The 17,498-nt window shown below is 39.5% G+C and overlaps 1 protein-coding gene across 2 annotated transcripts; it reads right to left on the minus strand.

Moving 5' to 3' along the window:
• Positions 1 to 1,100: 1,100 nt before the first annotated feature.
• On the minus strand, positions 1,101 to 16,077 carry LOC132834298 (transmembrane protein 14A-like). 2 transcript variants are annotated; one of them, XM_060853037.1, is made up of 5 exons: positions 15,747 to 16,077; positions 12,410 to 12,493; positions 10,617 to 10,718; positions 5,441 to 5,528; positions 1,101 to 3,061 (listed from the first exon to the last, which is right to left on the minus strand). In XM_060853037.1, exons 2-5 carry the CDS (start codon positions 12,483 to 12,485, stop codon positions 3,022 to 3,024), a joined length of 306 nt encoding a protein of 101 aa, XP_060709020.1. In that variant the 5' UTR covers positions 12,486 to 12,493; positions 15,747 to 16,077; the 3' UTR covers positions 1,101 to 3,021. The 2 variants fall into 2 exon arrangements, with proteins under 2 accessions (XP_060709020.1, XP_060709028.1); XM_060853045.1 differs by lacking the exon at positions 15,747 to 16,077 and adding an exon at positions 15,623 to 15,715.
• Positions 16,078 to 17,498: the final 1,421 nt, after the last annotated feature.

A 17,498-nucleotide genomic window follows, 5' to 3' on the forward strand; every position in this document is an offset into this window, starting at 1 on the left:
TCTATTTGGATCTTCCTGTGTCTTCTTTTCTTCTTCTTAGGGATGTCTGCTTCACAGGTTACTGATCGGTAAAGATACTTTTAATAGAGATATTTTTCAGGTAGTTTGTTTACATGCTGGAGCTTGGTAGCTCTCCTCCCAACTGTTCAATTTTCCCCATCTTATACTCAAGAGCACTGGATTGAATCATTAACAATCTTAAAAGGCAATGTACTCAATTCAAACTTGATTGGAATTTGGTGTTTCCAGATATAATTTAAACTGATTGGACGAATTCAAATTTGTGTTTTTGTCTCATAGCAACTCAGCCAGTGCTTTCTGTTCTGAACCAATGTTATTTTGTGAATTCTAGAGCACTCAGCGTGTTGGCCAAGTCTCTCACTCTCTGAAAGGTACAGTACACTTCTACACCTTCATAACACATATCTTTGGAGAATGTGGGACTTGAACCGAGGCCTCCTGTCCCAGAGGTAATGACACTCCCACTGAACCACAAAGCATGATATATGTTGACTCTGTGGTTTAGCTGGCAGCACTCTTGTGTAACTGAGGTACAGGGGTGTAGGCTCAAGTCCAACTGCAGGACTTGTGGATGAAAACAAAAAACTTGTTGCTCGACAGGAGCACTGATGTGCAGTCCCTTGGCTAACATTTTAACCTGGGGTCCTCTCTGCCCTGTTGGCTGCAAATACAAGATCACAGTTTTGAAGAATAGAGAATTTGAACCTAGAATCAAATCAATATTGTGCCTCAATTAAAAACTGGTCATTGTGCCATTCCTGTTTATGGGAGCATGTTGTGTGCTGTGGCTACCATATTTCCTACATTACAACAGTGACTACTTTTCAAAAGCATGTCATTGACTGTAAAGTACCTTGGGATGCCCTGTGGGCATGAAGGAATCCACTTAAAATATAATTTTTTCTCAAAGCTGGAATTTTTTGAAAGCAACATCCGTCTTCTGGTCTTCATGATATTCAGAAAGATAAAAGCAAGAATTAAGGCATTAACTTTGACAGGTATCAATCTTGGCTGAGGACAAACTTAGCTATCTGTCTGTTTACTACAACTGGTCCATTAATCAAGTAAGATAGCCGAGATAGGAAAAAGCAAAGTATATTTTTATTGAAGAAATAGTAGACTTACTTCTTACAAAGACAATGGAAATTTTAAGATGCTATAAAGCTTTAATTTTCTCGGAACTAAAAATTAATTGCATTGGAAGGAAAAATTTTATCAATTAGACCCAATAGAGGAGACTGTAAGTTATGTTAGGATAAACACAGAATTTATAGACCACCACCAAATCTCTCCTAGGCTTATGGAATTAGAATTGAATTGCATTCTGACTGCCACAGCTAAGATAGCAACCCCTAAACTGGAGTCAATCACTAGGTCATGCAATGTAGTAATTAGTTATCATAGGTTTATTGAATGCTCAAGTGTCCCTTGTGGTGATTGGATATTGTGTTCTGTGTTCAAGCTCTTTTCTAAGCACACGGGAGATCCTGTAGTTTTTAACTCAATAACTGGAGCCCCAAGCTTTCTTCATGAAATGCATGCATAGCATCAATCACACTTCTTCTTGTGCACTTGCATTAAGGCACTCTCAAGAGTAAATACAATCTTGCTGGTCAGCTTAAGTGGAATTCTCTTGCATCATTATTTCTTGCAAGCCTTGGAAGTACAGATTTTACAACAACAATGTTAGGTCACTGCATGTGTGAACTCCTACAGAAAGAGTACTACAGAAGCAGGGTCCGACCAAGTCTCAAAAGATGAAACCTGATGCACTTACCCAAACCATAATTTTACCTCACTAACTTTGTAGTAGTCAAGAATTTTGTGGTGTAACTTGAGATTGGGAATGCTTTTAGTATTGACTTCTAAAAAGACTGAACTCATTTTCCATCTTTAAATGAACCTCCTCCTTAATAATCAGTCATGATGTAATTATTGTTCTTGTCAAGATATGTTGCCCTGATAAAACCTCCACTCTTTGCTTCATCAGTTAATCTTTTGTTTTCTAAGAGTGTCCAAGATATTTTACTTCCCAGTGGACAGAATATTTGATCAGGCACATATCCTTTTCCGTTGAAGAGACTAAATCTGTTCTGTTGCCTACCGATGGATTACTGACCAGATGGTGTATGGTTATAAACCCTCCTAAGATTCAGCTTAAACTCTGTCTCATCGTGTATAGAACTAACCAGTAGGTGCACAGGTATGTTTTACAATCAAATGTCTCAGAAGAACCAATAAGTTCAGCAAGGTTGAGTTATGGAATGTATTACATTCATTCAAAATTTCTAAAAAGGACAAAACCTATCAAAGGCCAATTACAGCTGTATGTAAACTGCTTCACACTTCAGTCTAAAGAGTTACTTCATCAATAATACCATCTGAAAGAGAGAGTGTTTTGATGGAATTCATGCCAATTTAAGTTGCATTCAATCGCACACAAGTGGACAGACAGACAGGCAGGAAACTAGCCACCAAAAGGCATGACCAAATGTCACTAATATCCACACACACAGCTGAACAGGGACATCAGTTTGAATGGGACATCCTGAGCAAAGACATGCACGGGAATTCCTAGAGGCCTGGCATTCAAACCGAAACTCCATTAACAAACATATTGATTTGGAGCCCATTTACCAACCTCTCAGAAAAAACGAACCAGAAGTGATATCACCCACCACAGCAGACCAAGACAGATAAATAGCAAGCAGGACAGAACACCAGCGCTTCATCGGAGGCTCACTGATGATATCTGCTAGCATTGTGACAAAATGTCTGAGAACAAACCTAAAGCTCAGCGAGCAAACTTACAACCTGACATAGAAATATACTGTAAGCACAAAGAACAATTATTGTTACAATACAGACCCCTACGATTAGAGTGTTACTTGAGAAAAAGTTTGACTTCTCTTGAATCATTTTGTGGAATAATTACCATCTAAAGGATTATTTTAGTGTAAAGGCATTTATAAAATACATTTCAGTGAGTTGATTGTAGATTTAAAGCATTACAAATACCAATCGTAGAACCATAAAAAGGCTGCAAAGAAGAAGAAAAAAAAATTTAGGAAGATTTTACCACACAGGTTTACACAACATTGTATTACAGAATAAATATAAAATGCACATTTTTATTCCCCAAGGTCTCTACCATTCCTCCACTTGCAGGGTGGGAACAGAGTAATGCCACATCAGGATCAATAATTCCCAAGCACTGGATCTCTGCTGAGGAATTTGAAGAAATTAACTACTTGTATCCTGCAATGTCACTTCTTTCACAAATGCCAGCATTTGCTCTGTGAATTACACTTCCTCCACCACTTTTTGTTCCTTTAAAGTGCATTACCAAATACTTCTCTACATTGAATTTACATCTGCCAACTGCATGACCATTTTCTAGCCTATGTCATCCTGAAGTTAGTTTTATCTTTTACAAACACTCCTGCTTTCTGCTGTAAAATTGGACAATAACCCAGAGTACTGAAGGAGGTAGTTGAGGAGATTGTAACGGTAATCATTCAGGAATCACTGAAGGCAGAGAAGATCCCAGAGGATTGGAAAATGGCTAATGTAACACTCTTGTTTATGAAGGCAGGGAGGTAGAAGGTAAGAAATTATAGACCGGTTCAGTTTAACCTTGGTCATTGGTAAGATTTTAAGAGTCCATTATCAAGAGTGAAACTGTGAAGTACTTGGAATTGCATGTTAAAATAGGGCTCAGTCAGCACAGCTTCATTCAGGGGAGGTCATGCCTGACAAATTCTTTATTGAGGTAATTACCAAGTTAGACAAAGGAAAGCCAATGGACATGATCAGTTTGTCAAAGGCCTTCTGGAAATTCAAAGTGCTGCATAGGAGGATACTAAATAGGATTATGGTGTTAGGGACAAGTTAACAGCACAGATAGAGAATTTGCTGACTCGCAGCAGGCAGAGTGTGGATAAGGGTTCCTTTCCAGGATGGTAACCCATGACCAGTGGAGTTCTGCAGGGGTTAGTGTTGACACCACAACCATCCCCACTATATTCTGATGATCTGAATGAAGACACGGAGGGCATTATTTGTAAGTTTTCGGATGATACAAAAATAGTTAAATGGACATGTACGGCTAAATTACAACAGCAGCGATGTACTGCTGAGGCTGTATCAGGCTCTGCTCAGACCGCATTTGGAATATTTTAAGCAGTTCTGGGTCCTGTATCCAAGGTAGGATGTGCTAGTCTTGGAGGGGGCCCAGAAGAGGTTTAAAAGAATGATCCTGTGAATGAAGGGCTTGTCACATGCGGAGTGGTTAAGGAGTCTGGGTCTGTATTCAGTGTTTAGAAGGATAAGGGGAGATCATACTGAAATTTACAGAATACTGAGAGGCCTGAATAGAGTGGAAGTGAAGATATTTCCTCTCAAAGAAGAGAGTCTGAGGGTACAGCCTCAGAGCAAAAGACCATTCAGGACTGACACGAGGAGGAATATCTATAGTCAGAACTTGCGGTTCTCATTACCTCCACAGCCTTCTGAGGCAAAGTCACTGTGTCTTTCAGTAAGAAACAGATAGTTTATTAATTAGTAAAGGGATTATAGATCATGGGGAGAAAACAGAAGAATAGGGTTGAGGAACAGATTTGTCACAATCAAATGGCAAACAAACTTGATGGGCCAAATAGCCTAATTCTGCTCTTACATCTTATGCTCAAAACTATGTCATTTTGTTATTTTTTTTAAAATTGTGGACTGAAATAGAGGAATAACTGCTTTAAATCCTGAGATTGCAAGAATTGCTGCATGGTGTCACTGTTTGTATGCCTGTGGGTTACAGCAGTGGTTATGAACAAACTGGAGCAGAAAGGTTTTGTACATAAGGAGCTTTGGATTGCAATTAGTAGGTTGGTTTATGGTCCAGTGATCACCAATACCAATGTTCTTCTGCCTGACAACAACGATGTGATTGGTTCTCAGGGAGATGATCATCTTGGGGCTGTGAACAAGATACAGAGAAGCCTTTGGGACACCACCAGTTTAGGAGCTCTCTCTCATTCTCTATTTTGAAGATAGCCTGAAGAAATCCAGGCTATCTTTCCTTCAGCAGTTGCTGTAAGCTGTGACTGAATGAAAGGTCTCTGATTAATCAATAAGTGAAGCAGCACTCTGTGCCTCTTACAAACCAGTGGAAGCATCTAGAGAAAGACAATTGAGAAGCTGCATTCTGACCAGCACAAGAATCATTTCTACAACCCTAGTGAACAGAAACCAATTGCTTTCGCAATTTTCCCTCTGTCAATAATGTTTTTATTCCCCCTATTCATGTGTGCTAGAGGGAGTTTATAAAGGAAAGACAGTTTTAGTTAGTAGAGTTATATGCCAAGAAACTCTTGTTACAGGTAAACTAATTTTTTTTAAATAAACTCTCCTGCACAAATATTACCTGATACCAGCAATGAGACCAGCAGGCATGATCTTTCCAGACCTTTTATAGCGCACTCCCATAACGGTGGTCAAAATTCCTGCAGTTACTGTTATTAAAAAGGAAAAAATAATATTTAAGCAGCAAGTAATTTGTGCATCAAAAGCTCTACGTAAAGTTTCTATAATTATATCTTGACTATTAGAAACCTTCTTGCCGTAGCAGGAATCGGCAAGCAGACTGCAACAATCTGGTGGCACCCCTTGTCAGAAACACTGTTTATGTATTCACTTCAGAGTGTCAATATTCATTGTTTAACTCCACAATTTCTGAGTAGCGTAATCTTGTAGAAGTGCAATAAAACTTTCCTCTCAATCCACTGAAAGTAGGAGTGCTGGAATTGTTTTGTACATCATTCACTAAGCAATGCTATTTGATTTATTTTTGCCAGTTTTACATGACTTCACAACATTGTGGTGCATTTACATTCCACAGCCTCAGCACAAATTAATTGATTAATCTACCTGGAGAACAATGATATATAACTTGATATTCCCGAGAAAGAGAACCCTGTTGAAGATTTTTGACTTGAACTCATCAGGACAGGTGCAAGAATGCTAAATTTGAAAGGGACTGTATCCCTTGATTTCCTTAGAGCCAAACAAAGAAATAAACTTATTCAAGGGACACAGTGTGAAGAACTGAAATCATTACACTGGGAAGGAAAAAACAACCTGAGACAGTTTAATGGGAATAGACCATATTAACTTGGACAAACTGAATTTGCCCTTCAAAAAGAAATAAAAGTTGATAAACATTAAGCAATTCAATTTTTTATTAGCCAACGTTTTGAAATGAATTGGTTCATTAACAAAACCGAGACAAATTGCTTTACTTCAAGTAAAGCCTCAAAATGTTGATCACTGCAAATTACTTTGCAGGGCTGATAAATCTAATGGGCTCCAAAGTTGCACCAGCTACTTAACTCTTAAATGTTGCAGAAGTAACTGGATTAATGTTGGCTATAATCATGCTATACTCTCAGTAAATCACTGGTCCTAATGGGCACTGCACGAGAAATAAAAATCAAATTTATAATTTTGTTTCCCTTAAATTTCAGATAAAAAGCTTTTTAACATGGCAGAAAAGTAGGACAAAAATAATATGGAAAGTGCAACAATGCTTAGATCTCACTCACTATTTTTAAATTTGGTTTGGTGGAAATATAAATGGCCATTCTATACCAAGAACACACAGGCAATTAAAACAGCAGAAACCCATTTGCTTTTCTCTGAAAAGCATACAAACATGCATATTAGATAGAGTAGGCCATTTGGCCCCTCATTTCCTGCTACTGTTCACGAAGATCATCCTTGATCTGATTGCGGCCCCTTTCCTAACTACCTTATACCCTTTGATTCTATTGTTAACTAAGAATTTGTTCATTTCTACCTCAGAAATATTCATTAACTCTACCTCTATCACTTTCTGGGGAAGAGAGTTCCACAGAGTAAGGTTATTGGAGAGAAAAAATAATTCTCTTTTTCTCCTCTTTAAATGAGAGGCCTCTTATTATTAAATTGTGACTCTATGATTTCTTTTTAATCATTTTTTAATTTGCAAAGATTATTTCAAAAGGACAAGTGGAAGATGCATGGCCCAGTTGTGTCATAATACCCCCAAAAACAGGAAAACTTGTCTTAATCCCAGTTTGGTGCCAAGGAAGGTGATTTTTACTTCATCCATCTGGGAGAATTCTATTCTAATTCTTTAATATTATGAGGTGGATTCTTGCTTCCTCTATACCATTCATTGTGAAAAATGAGGAATGAGAGACTGAGAGAGTCTGTGCAAGTCAAGTGAAGCCAGGATTTGGCACGATTCCTACTTCGCATGTGAATGGTGCCCCTCAGATAAGGTATTAGGTGACAGTAGGTAACTGGTGTCAGTTTTGAGTGTTCTCCAACAAAATTCAGGAAAATGGTGGCAATGAGCAATTTTATTGCTTTTAAGTACTCAGTTATTAAACTTCAACTAAGAGAAAGTGAGGACTGCAGACGCTGGAGACCAAGTCCACATCCAAGGGTCGGTGTGGACTTGTTGGGCCAAATGGCCTGTTTCCACACTAGGGATTCTATCATTACCTCAAAGATACAAAGATTATTCTGAAGAAAGGCTTATGCCAGCAATGTCGGTTCTCCTGCTCCTCGGATGCTGCCAGGCCTGCTGCGCTTTTCCAGCACCACACTTTTCAACTATTAAAATTTAATTAAAAGTTTGCAGAAAATGAGGGCACTAATTATCATGACTTGTCTTAAGTGAAGTGAAGAGAAATTTTATTATCTAGTACCTTGAGAAAACTATTAAAAAAGGGGACAAACACAGGTAAATATGCTTAAAAGGAAGTGTCTTGTACGGACAGGGAAAGTAAAGTTTATGCAGTTAAATAATCTTTGTATCTTTGAGGTAATGATAGAATCCCTAGTGTGGAAACAGGCCATTTAGCCCAACAAGTCCACACCAAACCTTGGGTGAAGAGTATTCCACCCAAACCAGTTTCCCTGTTGAATGCACCTAACCTACACATCCCTGAACAATATGGGCAATTTAGCACAGCCAATTCACCTAACCTGCACATCTTTGGATTGTGAGTGGAAACTAGAGCCACCTGGCGGAAACCCAAGCAGGCACAGAGAGAATATTCAAACCCCACACAGTCACCCGAGGCTGGAATCAAACCTGGGTCCCTGGCTCTGTGAGGCAGCAATGCGAACCACTGAGCCACCCTAACCCCATTAGATTTTTAACCTTAGTTATTCAATGATTGATTTGTATCATCAACGGTAGAGGAATATGCAATTATCAATAGAATAGAGACAATAGGTGCAGGGGTAGGCCATTCTGAACTCCGAATTATTGTTTATCCAATTCTCTTTCTCGTTGCATATTGTATTCCAAGATGATGAGGGAAATAGGCAGCAAGAGATACAGAGAGAGAGAAAAAAAGAGATGCAACTTTATTTTATTCACTCATGGGATGTGGGAATTGCTGGCTGGCCTAGCATTTATTGTCCATCCCTAGTTTCCCTTGACAAGGTGGCTGTGAGCTGGCTTCTTAAGCAGCTGCTGTCCATTTGGTGTAGATATACCCATTAGGGAGGGTGTTCCAGGATTCTGACCCAATGACGATAGATTTCCAAGTCAGGATGGTGAGTGGTTTGGAAGGGAAATTACACACGGTGGTGCTTCAATGTATCAGCTGCCCCTATCCTTCAAGATGGCAATGATCCTGGGTTTGGAAAGTGGATTTGGTCTGGACTTACTGCTCTGTAAGGATACTGGGTAAATTCTTCCAGTGCATCTTGTAGATAGGAGACACTGCTGTTACTGAGCTTCATTGGTGGAGTGGATGCTCTTGGATATGGTGCCAATTATGTGGGCTGCTTTGTCCCAGTGTCAAGCATTTTGAGCGTTGTTGGAGCACCATCCAGGCAAGTGGACAATAGTCTACATCACATTCCTAAAATGCACTAGATGGTGGATAGGTTTTGGAACACCAAGTGGTGAGTTACCCAGTGCAGCATTCCCAGCCTCTAACCTACTCTTGGAGCCAATGTATTTATATGGCTACTCCAGTACAGTTTCTGGTCAATGGTAATCCCCAGGACATTGGTAGTGGAGGAGTCAGTGATGGTAACATCTTTGAATGTCAAGAGGAAATGGTTAGATTGCTCGTCACTTGTGCAGTGTGCAGGTCACTCATAACTTGTCAGCACAAGCCTGGACAGTGTCTAGGTCTTGCTCCATTTGGGCATGGACAGCTTCAATATCTAAGTAGTCACAAATGGCACTGAATGCTGTTCACTGATGATTGCACATAACCAGTTCTGACCTTGTGATGGAGAGAAATTGATGACTGGCCCAATATTCAGCTGCTTCATCAAAGACACTTCCCTGAGGAACTCCTGCAGAAATGTCGTGAAGCAGAGATGACTGACCTCCACCAGCCATAACCATCTTTTATTATATCAGGAGGACTTCAACCAGCAGAGAGCTTTGCCTGGATTCCCATTGGTTCCAGTTTTGCTTCTTGATGCCAAATTGCTGTTGCAAGTTAATTTTTCCTTCTTGCTTCTCTGCTTGTCAAACACTGCTGCTGTAATACACATCAGTGTGTTTGCCTGAGTGTAGCTCCATTAGCTTTCAAACTGGTTAATAGTCAGATGGATCTTTTATCTCTCAATATTAGAACAATCATGTATGAATTACTCAGGATATGCAAATTTCTTTGACACTGGCCCAGTTGCCCGGTTTGAGTTAATTTAGATAAAAATGGTAATTTCAGGGAAAATGGACTGATTTATTCAACATGGGTGTCATGAAGCTTGCCTGAATCTGTGGCCAGGTGACCACTGCAGTCATTTTGGGTCCATTTTTCTTTCATTTTAAAAATCATTTTAGTCCAAGAAAAGTCTCAGATATAATTAATTATAATTTACACCGACTACTATTGTAACAACCTCCACAAAATTAAGACCATCTAAACAATTGCCTAAAAACAAATGCTGTCACTAAGTCAGTTTGTTTTAGAGATAGAATTACATTTTTGTTGCATCTCCAGCTCATGTACTTGAACATAATGTCAATGTTATTGACCTGACTGTTATGGATCCACACTGCACTGGAACTAAAATTTGGAATCACGAGTGGTGTATCGATTTTTGTTGCCTGTCCCTCGCCCCTCTTTTCTGCTCTTAGCTGGGCATCCCACCTGTTCTTGCTTCTCACACTATCATGGAGAATCTGTGCATTTTGGTTACCATAACACAATTTTAATACTGTCATATTTTGTCTCTCTGGATCTGATTGAAATCAGATCACAAAGCATGCTTTAACAGTATTGTTTTTCAAAAGTAGGGCTTGAATGATCCTCATGCAATAGCTATAGAGTCATACAGAGTTGTACAGCACAGAAACAGACTCTTCAGTCCACACTGACCAGATATCCTAAAGTAATCTGGTACCATTTGCCAGCATTTGACTCACATCATTCTAAAGCCTTCCTATTCATACACCCATTCAGATGATTCTTAAATTTGTAATTGTATCAGCCTCCACCACTTCTTCTGGCAACTCATTCCATACACTGCAAAACATAACTTTGCTTTTTTCGAGAATAGAAAGCTCAGGAACTCACACAATGAGATCTTAACATTTTGCGGGTCATTTGAAACTTGATAAGCACCGTATCCTGCTAGAGATCCAAAAAGCAGTCCAGACATCAAAGACATTACACTTCCTGGTTTGAAAAAAAAACAGATGAGTTATTTCATCTTCTTTTCCTCAAAGCCACTGGCTCCAAGTATCTTTTGTAGATCAGCAAATGCTGCTCCATAATACTGCATTGTTACATTTATCAGAAATACAGATCTTACTTTGGTGAAACTCAGATTACCCAATGCTCAAACTTCCACTGAAAATATCAGAATTAAGGTTATTAGATTAGATTAGATTAGACTTACAGTGTGGAAACAGGCCCTTCGGCCCAACAAGTCCACACCGACCCGCCGAAGCGCAACCCACCCATACCCCTACATTTACCCCTTACCTAACACTACGGGCAATTTAGCTTGGCCAATTCACCTGACCCGCACATCTTTGGACTGTGGGAGGAAACCGGAGCACCCGGAGGAAACCCACGCAGACACGGGGAGAACGTGCAAACTCCACACAGTCAGTCGCCTGAGTCGGGAATTGAACCCGGGTCTACAGGCGCTGTAAGGCAGCAGTGCTAACCACTGTGCCACCGTGCCGTTATGACAAGACAAAATGGTTCAGTGGGTTAAGCAGAAACTTCAGCCTCTGGCATGTGAATGAGTGTGAAGGTAGCCCAAAAGAGAAAATATTTATTTCCGGTTTTAAAAACTGCTTTTAAATAACAGCACCCTTGAAAAAGTTCAGCTTTTATCTGGGAGTTGGTGCATCAAAATCAAAGTCACTCTAATACAGCAGTAAATATCAATTGATGATAAATTCTTGAGCTTGTAACAATAGCTAACAATAAGCAATTTCAAGATTCAGACCAATGCTTTTTTCAGGTAGAATAAAGGTGCAAATAGCACACTTGCTCAGTCCATGGAAGTAATGTGGAACAAATTAAAAATACAAAGACTAAAGAAACTGGGACTTTTTATCCTTTAAAAGTTATTGATTGGAAATCTCAAGGTATTTGAAGATACAAATGGGATAGATAAAATAACTCCTGAATACTACTTCAAACAGAGTCACAACAGTAAAATCAAACCAATCCAGACCATATTTGGACAGAAGAAAATTCTTTGTAACAAGAGGACTCAAGGTAATAAATGCATTTGACTCATTCCCAAGATGAGGGGTTTATCCTATGAGGCATGGTTGAACAGATTGGACAAAAACTCACTGGATTTTCAAAAAATGAGAAATAATCTATTGAAACAATTAAAATCTTGAAGGAATTTGATAGCTTGGATACTGGGAGTGAAACATGATCTCGTGGACACAGTTTAAGAATAAGAGGTCTTTTAAGATAGAGACAAGGATTTGTTTTTCCTCTGGAGGTTTATTAGTCTGTGAACTTCTTTCCCCCAGAAGTGGGGGGGGGGGGGGTTATCTCATTAAACTTATTTAATGTTGAGTAAGACAGGTAAAGGAGTCAGAATCTCGGAGGATCGGTCAGGGAATTAGGGTCAAGACTACAACCAAGTCAGCCAGGAACTTATTGAATGGTGAAATGAACTCAAAGGATCAAATTGCTCCCAGGTTGTAAATGTTTCGATGCATTCGAAGCAAAAAACTTACAATCCTTCAAAAATCAAGAGATGGTCAGAATGTAGATATTTTCTCAGGGGAACAGGCTGTTGAACTATAACGAAATGTCCTTGCTTATTTGTACTCACCTTGGGAAGTACCTAACACTATGAATTGTTAACCGCATCCACAAAAGTACATTACCTTTCCGAGCATATCCTAGAATGCCACCCACCGTCACAATAGCAGCATAGGAATAGCTTATCCAATCGACGGGCATTCTTGATTCTGGCGGGGAGAGAGAACAAAAAGAAAAATCTTATATTTGATACCAGCTTTTCTCTTCAAAAAAAATACAAACACAAGATTAAGTGCAGTTGAGAACAACAGCTCTCTGTTTTTACATCCTTTTCTATTTAGGGCTCCCCAGGAGGGCAGCTGGGTGGCCTGTTCCCAAGCCTCAGGCAGTGTCATTCACTCAGTCAGTCAATCACTGGAAATGCACAAACATGATCTGGGGTAAGTTTGCTTCTTTGCCTGTGGGAAAGTACCAGGAATGTTTAATATTTCACCTTTCAATGATCTAAGGACACACTGTGTTGGAAATCAAAAGATGATATCAGACCTTTTTCACCCTGAGGAATGGCATATTCCTGCTACTTCAATTAGCAACCCAAAAGTAGCTAATTATCCTGATATTGCACTTCTCTGTAAACACAACTAACCAAAATAACACCGAACAAGTTGCTCGGAGCAGAATTGGCATATGTGGTTAGTCATATTCCCAGAGATTAATTACATGACCTTCTGCTGGCAACAATCATGCCCAATCAAACAACAAATAATCACAACTTCTATACTTTGATACTTAAAAAAAAACAGAATAAATGAAAATGTAAAACAAACATATTTTTGCTCGGGTTCCTTGTGACAATATTTAAGGAGTAATCTTTAGAACATAAAAAATAGAAGCAGGAGTAGGCAATTCAGTCCCTTGAACTTGCTCTACAATTTAATACAATCATGCTGATCTCATCTTGACCTCAACTCCACTTTCCTGCTTGCTCCCCATAACCCTTTTACCCATTAAGTTGAAAATCTGTTTGTCTCTTCCTTAAAATTTTTCAATGTCCCTTTCCCCACCACACTCTGGGATAGTGAATTCCACAGATTCATGACCCTGTGAGAGAAGCAATCATTCCTTCCCTCTGTTTTCAATCTGCCACCCATTGGCCTAAAACTATGACTGCTCGTTCTATATTGCCCAGAAGAGGAAACATCACTTCTCCATTTATTTTGTCGGTCTCCTTTGGCATCATAGATACACCTCAAATTAGATATCTTATCTTTCTAAATTATTGAGAGTGTGGGCTTAAACTGCTAAATCTCTCTTCATAGGACAAGCTTTTCATCTCTGGAATGAACTTAGGGGGCAGTCTGAACTCCCTCCACTGCCATTAAAGCCTTCTTTAAGTAAAGGAACCAAAAACTATATGCAGTACTTAAGATGCAATCTAAACAATGTCTCACACAATGAAAATAAAACACTCCCCTGCTTTTATAAAGCATTCCTTCAGCAATAAGTGCCAAAGTTCAATTCACCCACCTTATTATCTGCTATATCTGTATTCTAGCTTTATGCAACTCATGCAGAAGAACACCCAGGTCCCTCTGCACCAAGGCATTTTGAAGTTTCTATCTATTTTATAGATAAAAATTGATATTAATTTTTTTAATTCTTCTGACCAATATCGATATCACACTTATTCAAATAAAACACCATCTGCCAAATTTTGGTTGATTCACTTCACCTATCCATATTCATTTATAAATTTCTTATTTTTTCATTGCAACTTATTTTCCCAACTATTTTATTGCACTTAATTTCTCAGATGCTTCAAACAAATGCCAGAGTTGGAATAGCACTTCATAACTTTTTAACAAGACCTTTTCCCAAACAATAACTTTCTCAAATCATCATGTCTCGGGATGTTATTACACATCTCTGGAGCTGTATAAACTCAGAGTCTGGTCATGCTAGTTTTACAAAAAAACCAAAAATCAACTTGTTCAGATCTATTGCAGTACACAAGGACCAGATGACAGTGATACAAGCCTCATACAATTGTTCTATACCCAATTCCATACCATCGACTGTTTGCTCTGTTTGCCTTGGAAGGAATTCAAGAAATGCAGGTACAAAAATCATATGTCCAGCTCAAAACATAATGCGTGTTTGCCCTTTTGATTAATGTAGTATGTCCCACAGAACTAGGGAACTCAGACTAATTGGAAAAACAAATGATTCCACTGAACTAAAAAACATTCTGTGGCGGCATAATTGGAGCCTTTTAAAGGGCTGAATTAGTTCATCCTGCCTTCTGCTAGCATCCCCTGCTTTAGTCTATTGGGACACACCAGCATGAAAGGGCAAGGAGCATACAGCACAAAATACAAGCACGGTCTATATCCCACAACGGTGCAAGCCACGATGGGACACTCAGAAGCACAAGGATCAGGCAGTCTCCTGACTGCTCTCAGATATGTCCCAAACAGTCACAACACAATTAAGCAATACATAATTAACTATTCTCAAGTATTGTAACTGGGTAACCTTATGAGAGGAGCAAATTCAGAGAAGATTAACCTGAAAAGTTCTCTTGAGCATCAGTCAAACAAAGAACAAAATCAGTGACCATGAGCTCTCTAACCCACAGCCCACCCACCTTTCTTCACACATACCACAGAACTCAACTGCTCATTTTTAACAAGTGAGGCAACAGCGAGAAAGCATCCCTCTCACTGCCCAGCCTCAGACACTATCTCCAAATCAGCTACAAGGTGTTCAGTTCAAAATTGTTACAAACGAACTCTGCAATACAATATACAGATACAACGACCTACTGAGTCTGAAAACACAACCATTATTAACTAGTTTATACAGGGGTATCATATTTGGGAGAACTCGTATTTAAATAACGCTGACGAAATAAAAGGCACTTCATGGAGATTAGGATAATCACAGTTTCCATCGGGTTTCTGAGGCTGAGTGCCGAAACAAGATATTTCTGCAATGAACCACATACAAGCACAGATATCACTAAACGTGAAAGCAGGGGAAACAAAAAGGTAATGTGGCATGGAATTGTACTTCTCAAAAAATAAAAGCAATACTACAGTTGAAAGGAGGCCGAGTCGCTCAGACGTAAAACCAATGCAGAGGAAACCGTTTGCGGCCTCTGTTGTAACTTTCCTCTGTTTAAAAGCTGGCGAGTTGCAATCGCTAATGGTTAAAACTCCATTTCCTGTTCAAAAATAAAATGCAGCCTTATCCCGAGTCAGCAATAAATTCCTCAATTCAAATTGTACAGGACTGTGTAAACACGCTACACAACACAAAACAGAATCTGTACTGACTGCACAGTATAACTGGGCCAGGAGTGGAACCCCCTCCATTTCTCTCTTGGCTACAAATGTTTCCTCCAAACACGACAAATGATTGAAACTTGAGAACCCGTGCTTCTCTATGAAGAAGACCAACCTTTGTGTGGACTGACAGCTCTGTCTTGCTGGCCCCCTGTCTTGCTGCACTGTTAGATCCCAGTTCGCTCCAGCCGCTCTCTCACCGACAGACAGACTTGTATTTAATTTGTTAATTATATAAACATTTCCAAATATCAGCGCATGTTCGACGCCATATTGACAAAAAAAATGAATGACTTCGAAAGGGATACTTTCGCACCCGCTGTTAATTTATTTTGGTTATGCTTTCATTTAGCTTTTTTTTTGGAAACATTGTTTTGTTTTCTCTCGTGTTGAATTTAATTAGTGTTTGAAAATTATACTTCTGCCTTCATTCTGCCCTCACCGTCTGCCACCAGAGGGCAGATACAACACGAAAAGCGAGCAGAAGCTAACATTCTCTCATCGGCAGCAGGTCGGAAGGCAACGAGGGTGGGGCTCAGGGCAGAGGGGAAAATGACCTGGGCTGGGATAGCAGAGGACTGAGGGCACAAGCACTGGGCTGGGATTAGCGGTCACTCGACCCGAAACTTAACAGATTTCTCTCCACAGATGCCTCCAGACCTAGAGTCAGAAAGATGTACAGCAAAGAAACTGACCCTTCCGTCCAACACGTCCATGACAACCAGATATCGTAAATGAATCTAGTCCCATTTGCGAGCACTTGCCCCATATCTTTCTAACCCCTTCCTATTCATATACCCACCTGGATGCCTTTTGAATGCTGTTATTGTACCAGCCTCCATCACTTTCTCTAGCAGCTCATTTTCATACATGCACCCACCCTTTGCATGAAAAAAGTTGCCCCTTGGGTCCACTCTCACCCTAAACCTATGCCCTCTAGTTCTAGACTCCCCAACCCAGGGAAAGGACCTTGTCTGTTTATCCTATCCATGCGTCTCATGATTTTATAAACCTCTATAAGGTCACTCCTCAGCCTCCTACACTCCAAGGATCTTCCAGCAATTTCTGCTTTTGTTTGTGTTAGAGTGATGTTGCAACCAGGACCACAATGGAGTGAGTAATGGGCTTGATGATCAGATGGGAATGAGGCTAGAAAAATACTCCTGAACCCACTGCAGGAATTCTTGTCCATCTCGGCACGATACATCAATACCCAATCTGTATACAGATAATTTAAATTACTCATGATATATGCTATAATTATAGCATTCCTCCCTAATTTCTTTGCAAACTGGTTTTTCTAGTTGTCTAATAATTAATTACATACGTACCATATTAAGCAATGTAATTACGACACTTTTTTTGTTCCTTAGCTCTTGCCAGAGATTGTATTCTTAATCTCACTAAGAAATTCTCTCTCACCAGCAAAAGCTGTCCTTAATCAATATTGCACACCACCCACTTTCCCATCTTTCCTGAACACAAGGGATGTTATCCAAGAACACTTAATACCTAGCTGAGCCTTTTCTGAGCCATGTCTCTGTTACCACCACAGCATTATAATCCCATCTGGCAATCTGCATTTGTAATTCACCAATCTTATTTCCCACACTACATCCATTCGTATACATGCACTGTCATCCTAATTTAGACATGATGTTAACTCCTATTGAACCATCCTAATACTGTTACGATTCCAGCTGATAAATAATACCTGACAGGTCAGATCTCTGTATGAGACCTAGCAAGATAGACTATAAGTTTATTCACTATGAAGGTCAGTCACTGAATATATTCACAAAGACCATAAGACAGAGGAGCAAAAATTAGGCCATTCGGTCCATCAAGTCTGCTTTGTCATTTAATC

This window comes from Hemiscyllium ocellatum, chromosome 3 (assembly GCF_020745735.1).
Source record: "Hemiscyllium ocellatum isolate sHemOce1 chromosome 3, sHemOce1.pat.X.cur, whole genome shotgun sequence".
Classification (NCBI taxonomy): domain Eukaryota; kingdom Metazoa; phylum Chordata; class Chondrichthyes; order Orectolobiformes; family Hemiscylliidae; genus Hemiscyllium; species Hemiscyllium ocellatum.

Excerpts from the sequence above, each read along its gene's own strand:
- LOC132834298 (XM_060853037.1), bottom strand. The coding sequence starts at position 12,485 with ATGCCCGTCGATTGGATAAGCTATTCCTATGCTGCTATTGTGACGGTG. Across the intron at positions 10,719-12,409 it reads TCTAGGATATGCTCGGAAAG|GAAGTGTAATGTCTTTGATG; the intron begins GTAATGTACTTT and ends TTTTCAAACCAG. Across the intron at positions 5,529-10,616 it reads AAATGTTAAGATCTCATTGT|TAACTGCAGGAATTTTGACC; the intron begins GTGAGTTCCTGA and ends TTTTAATAACAG.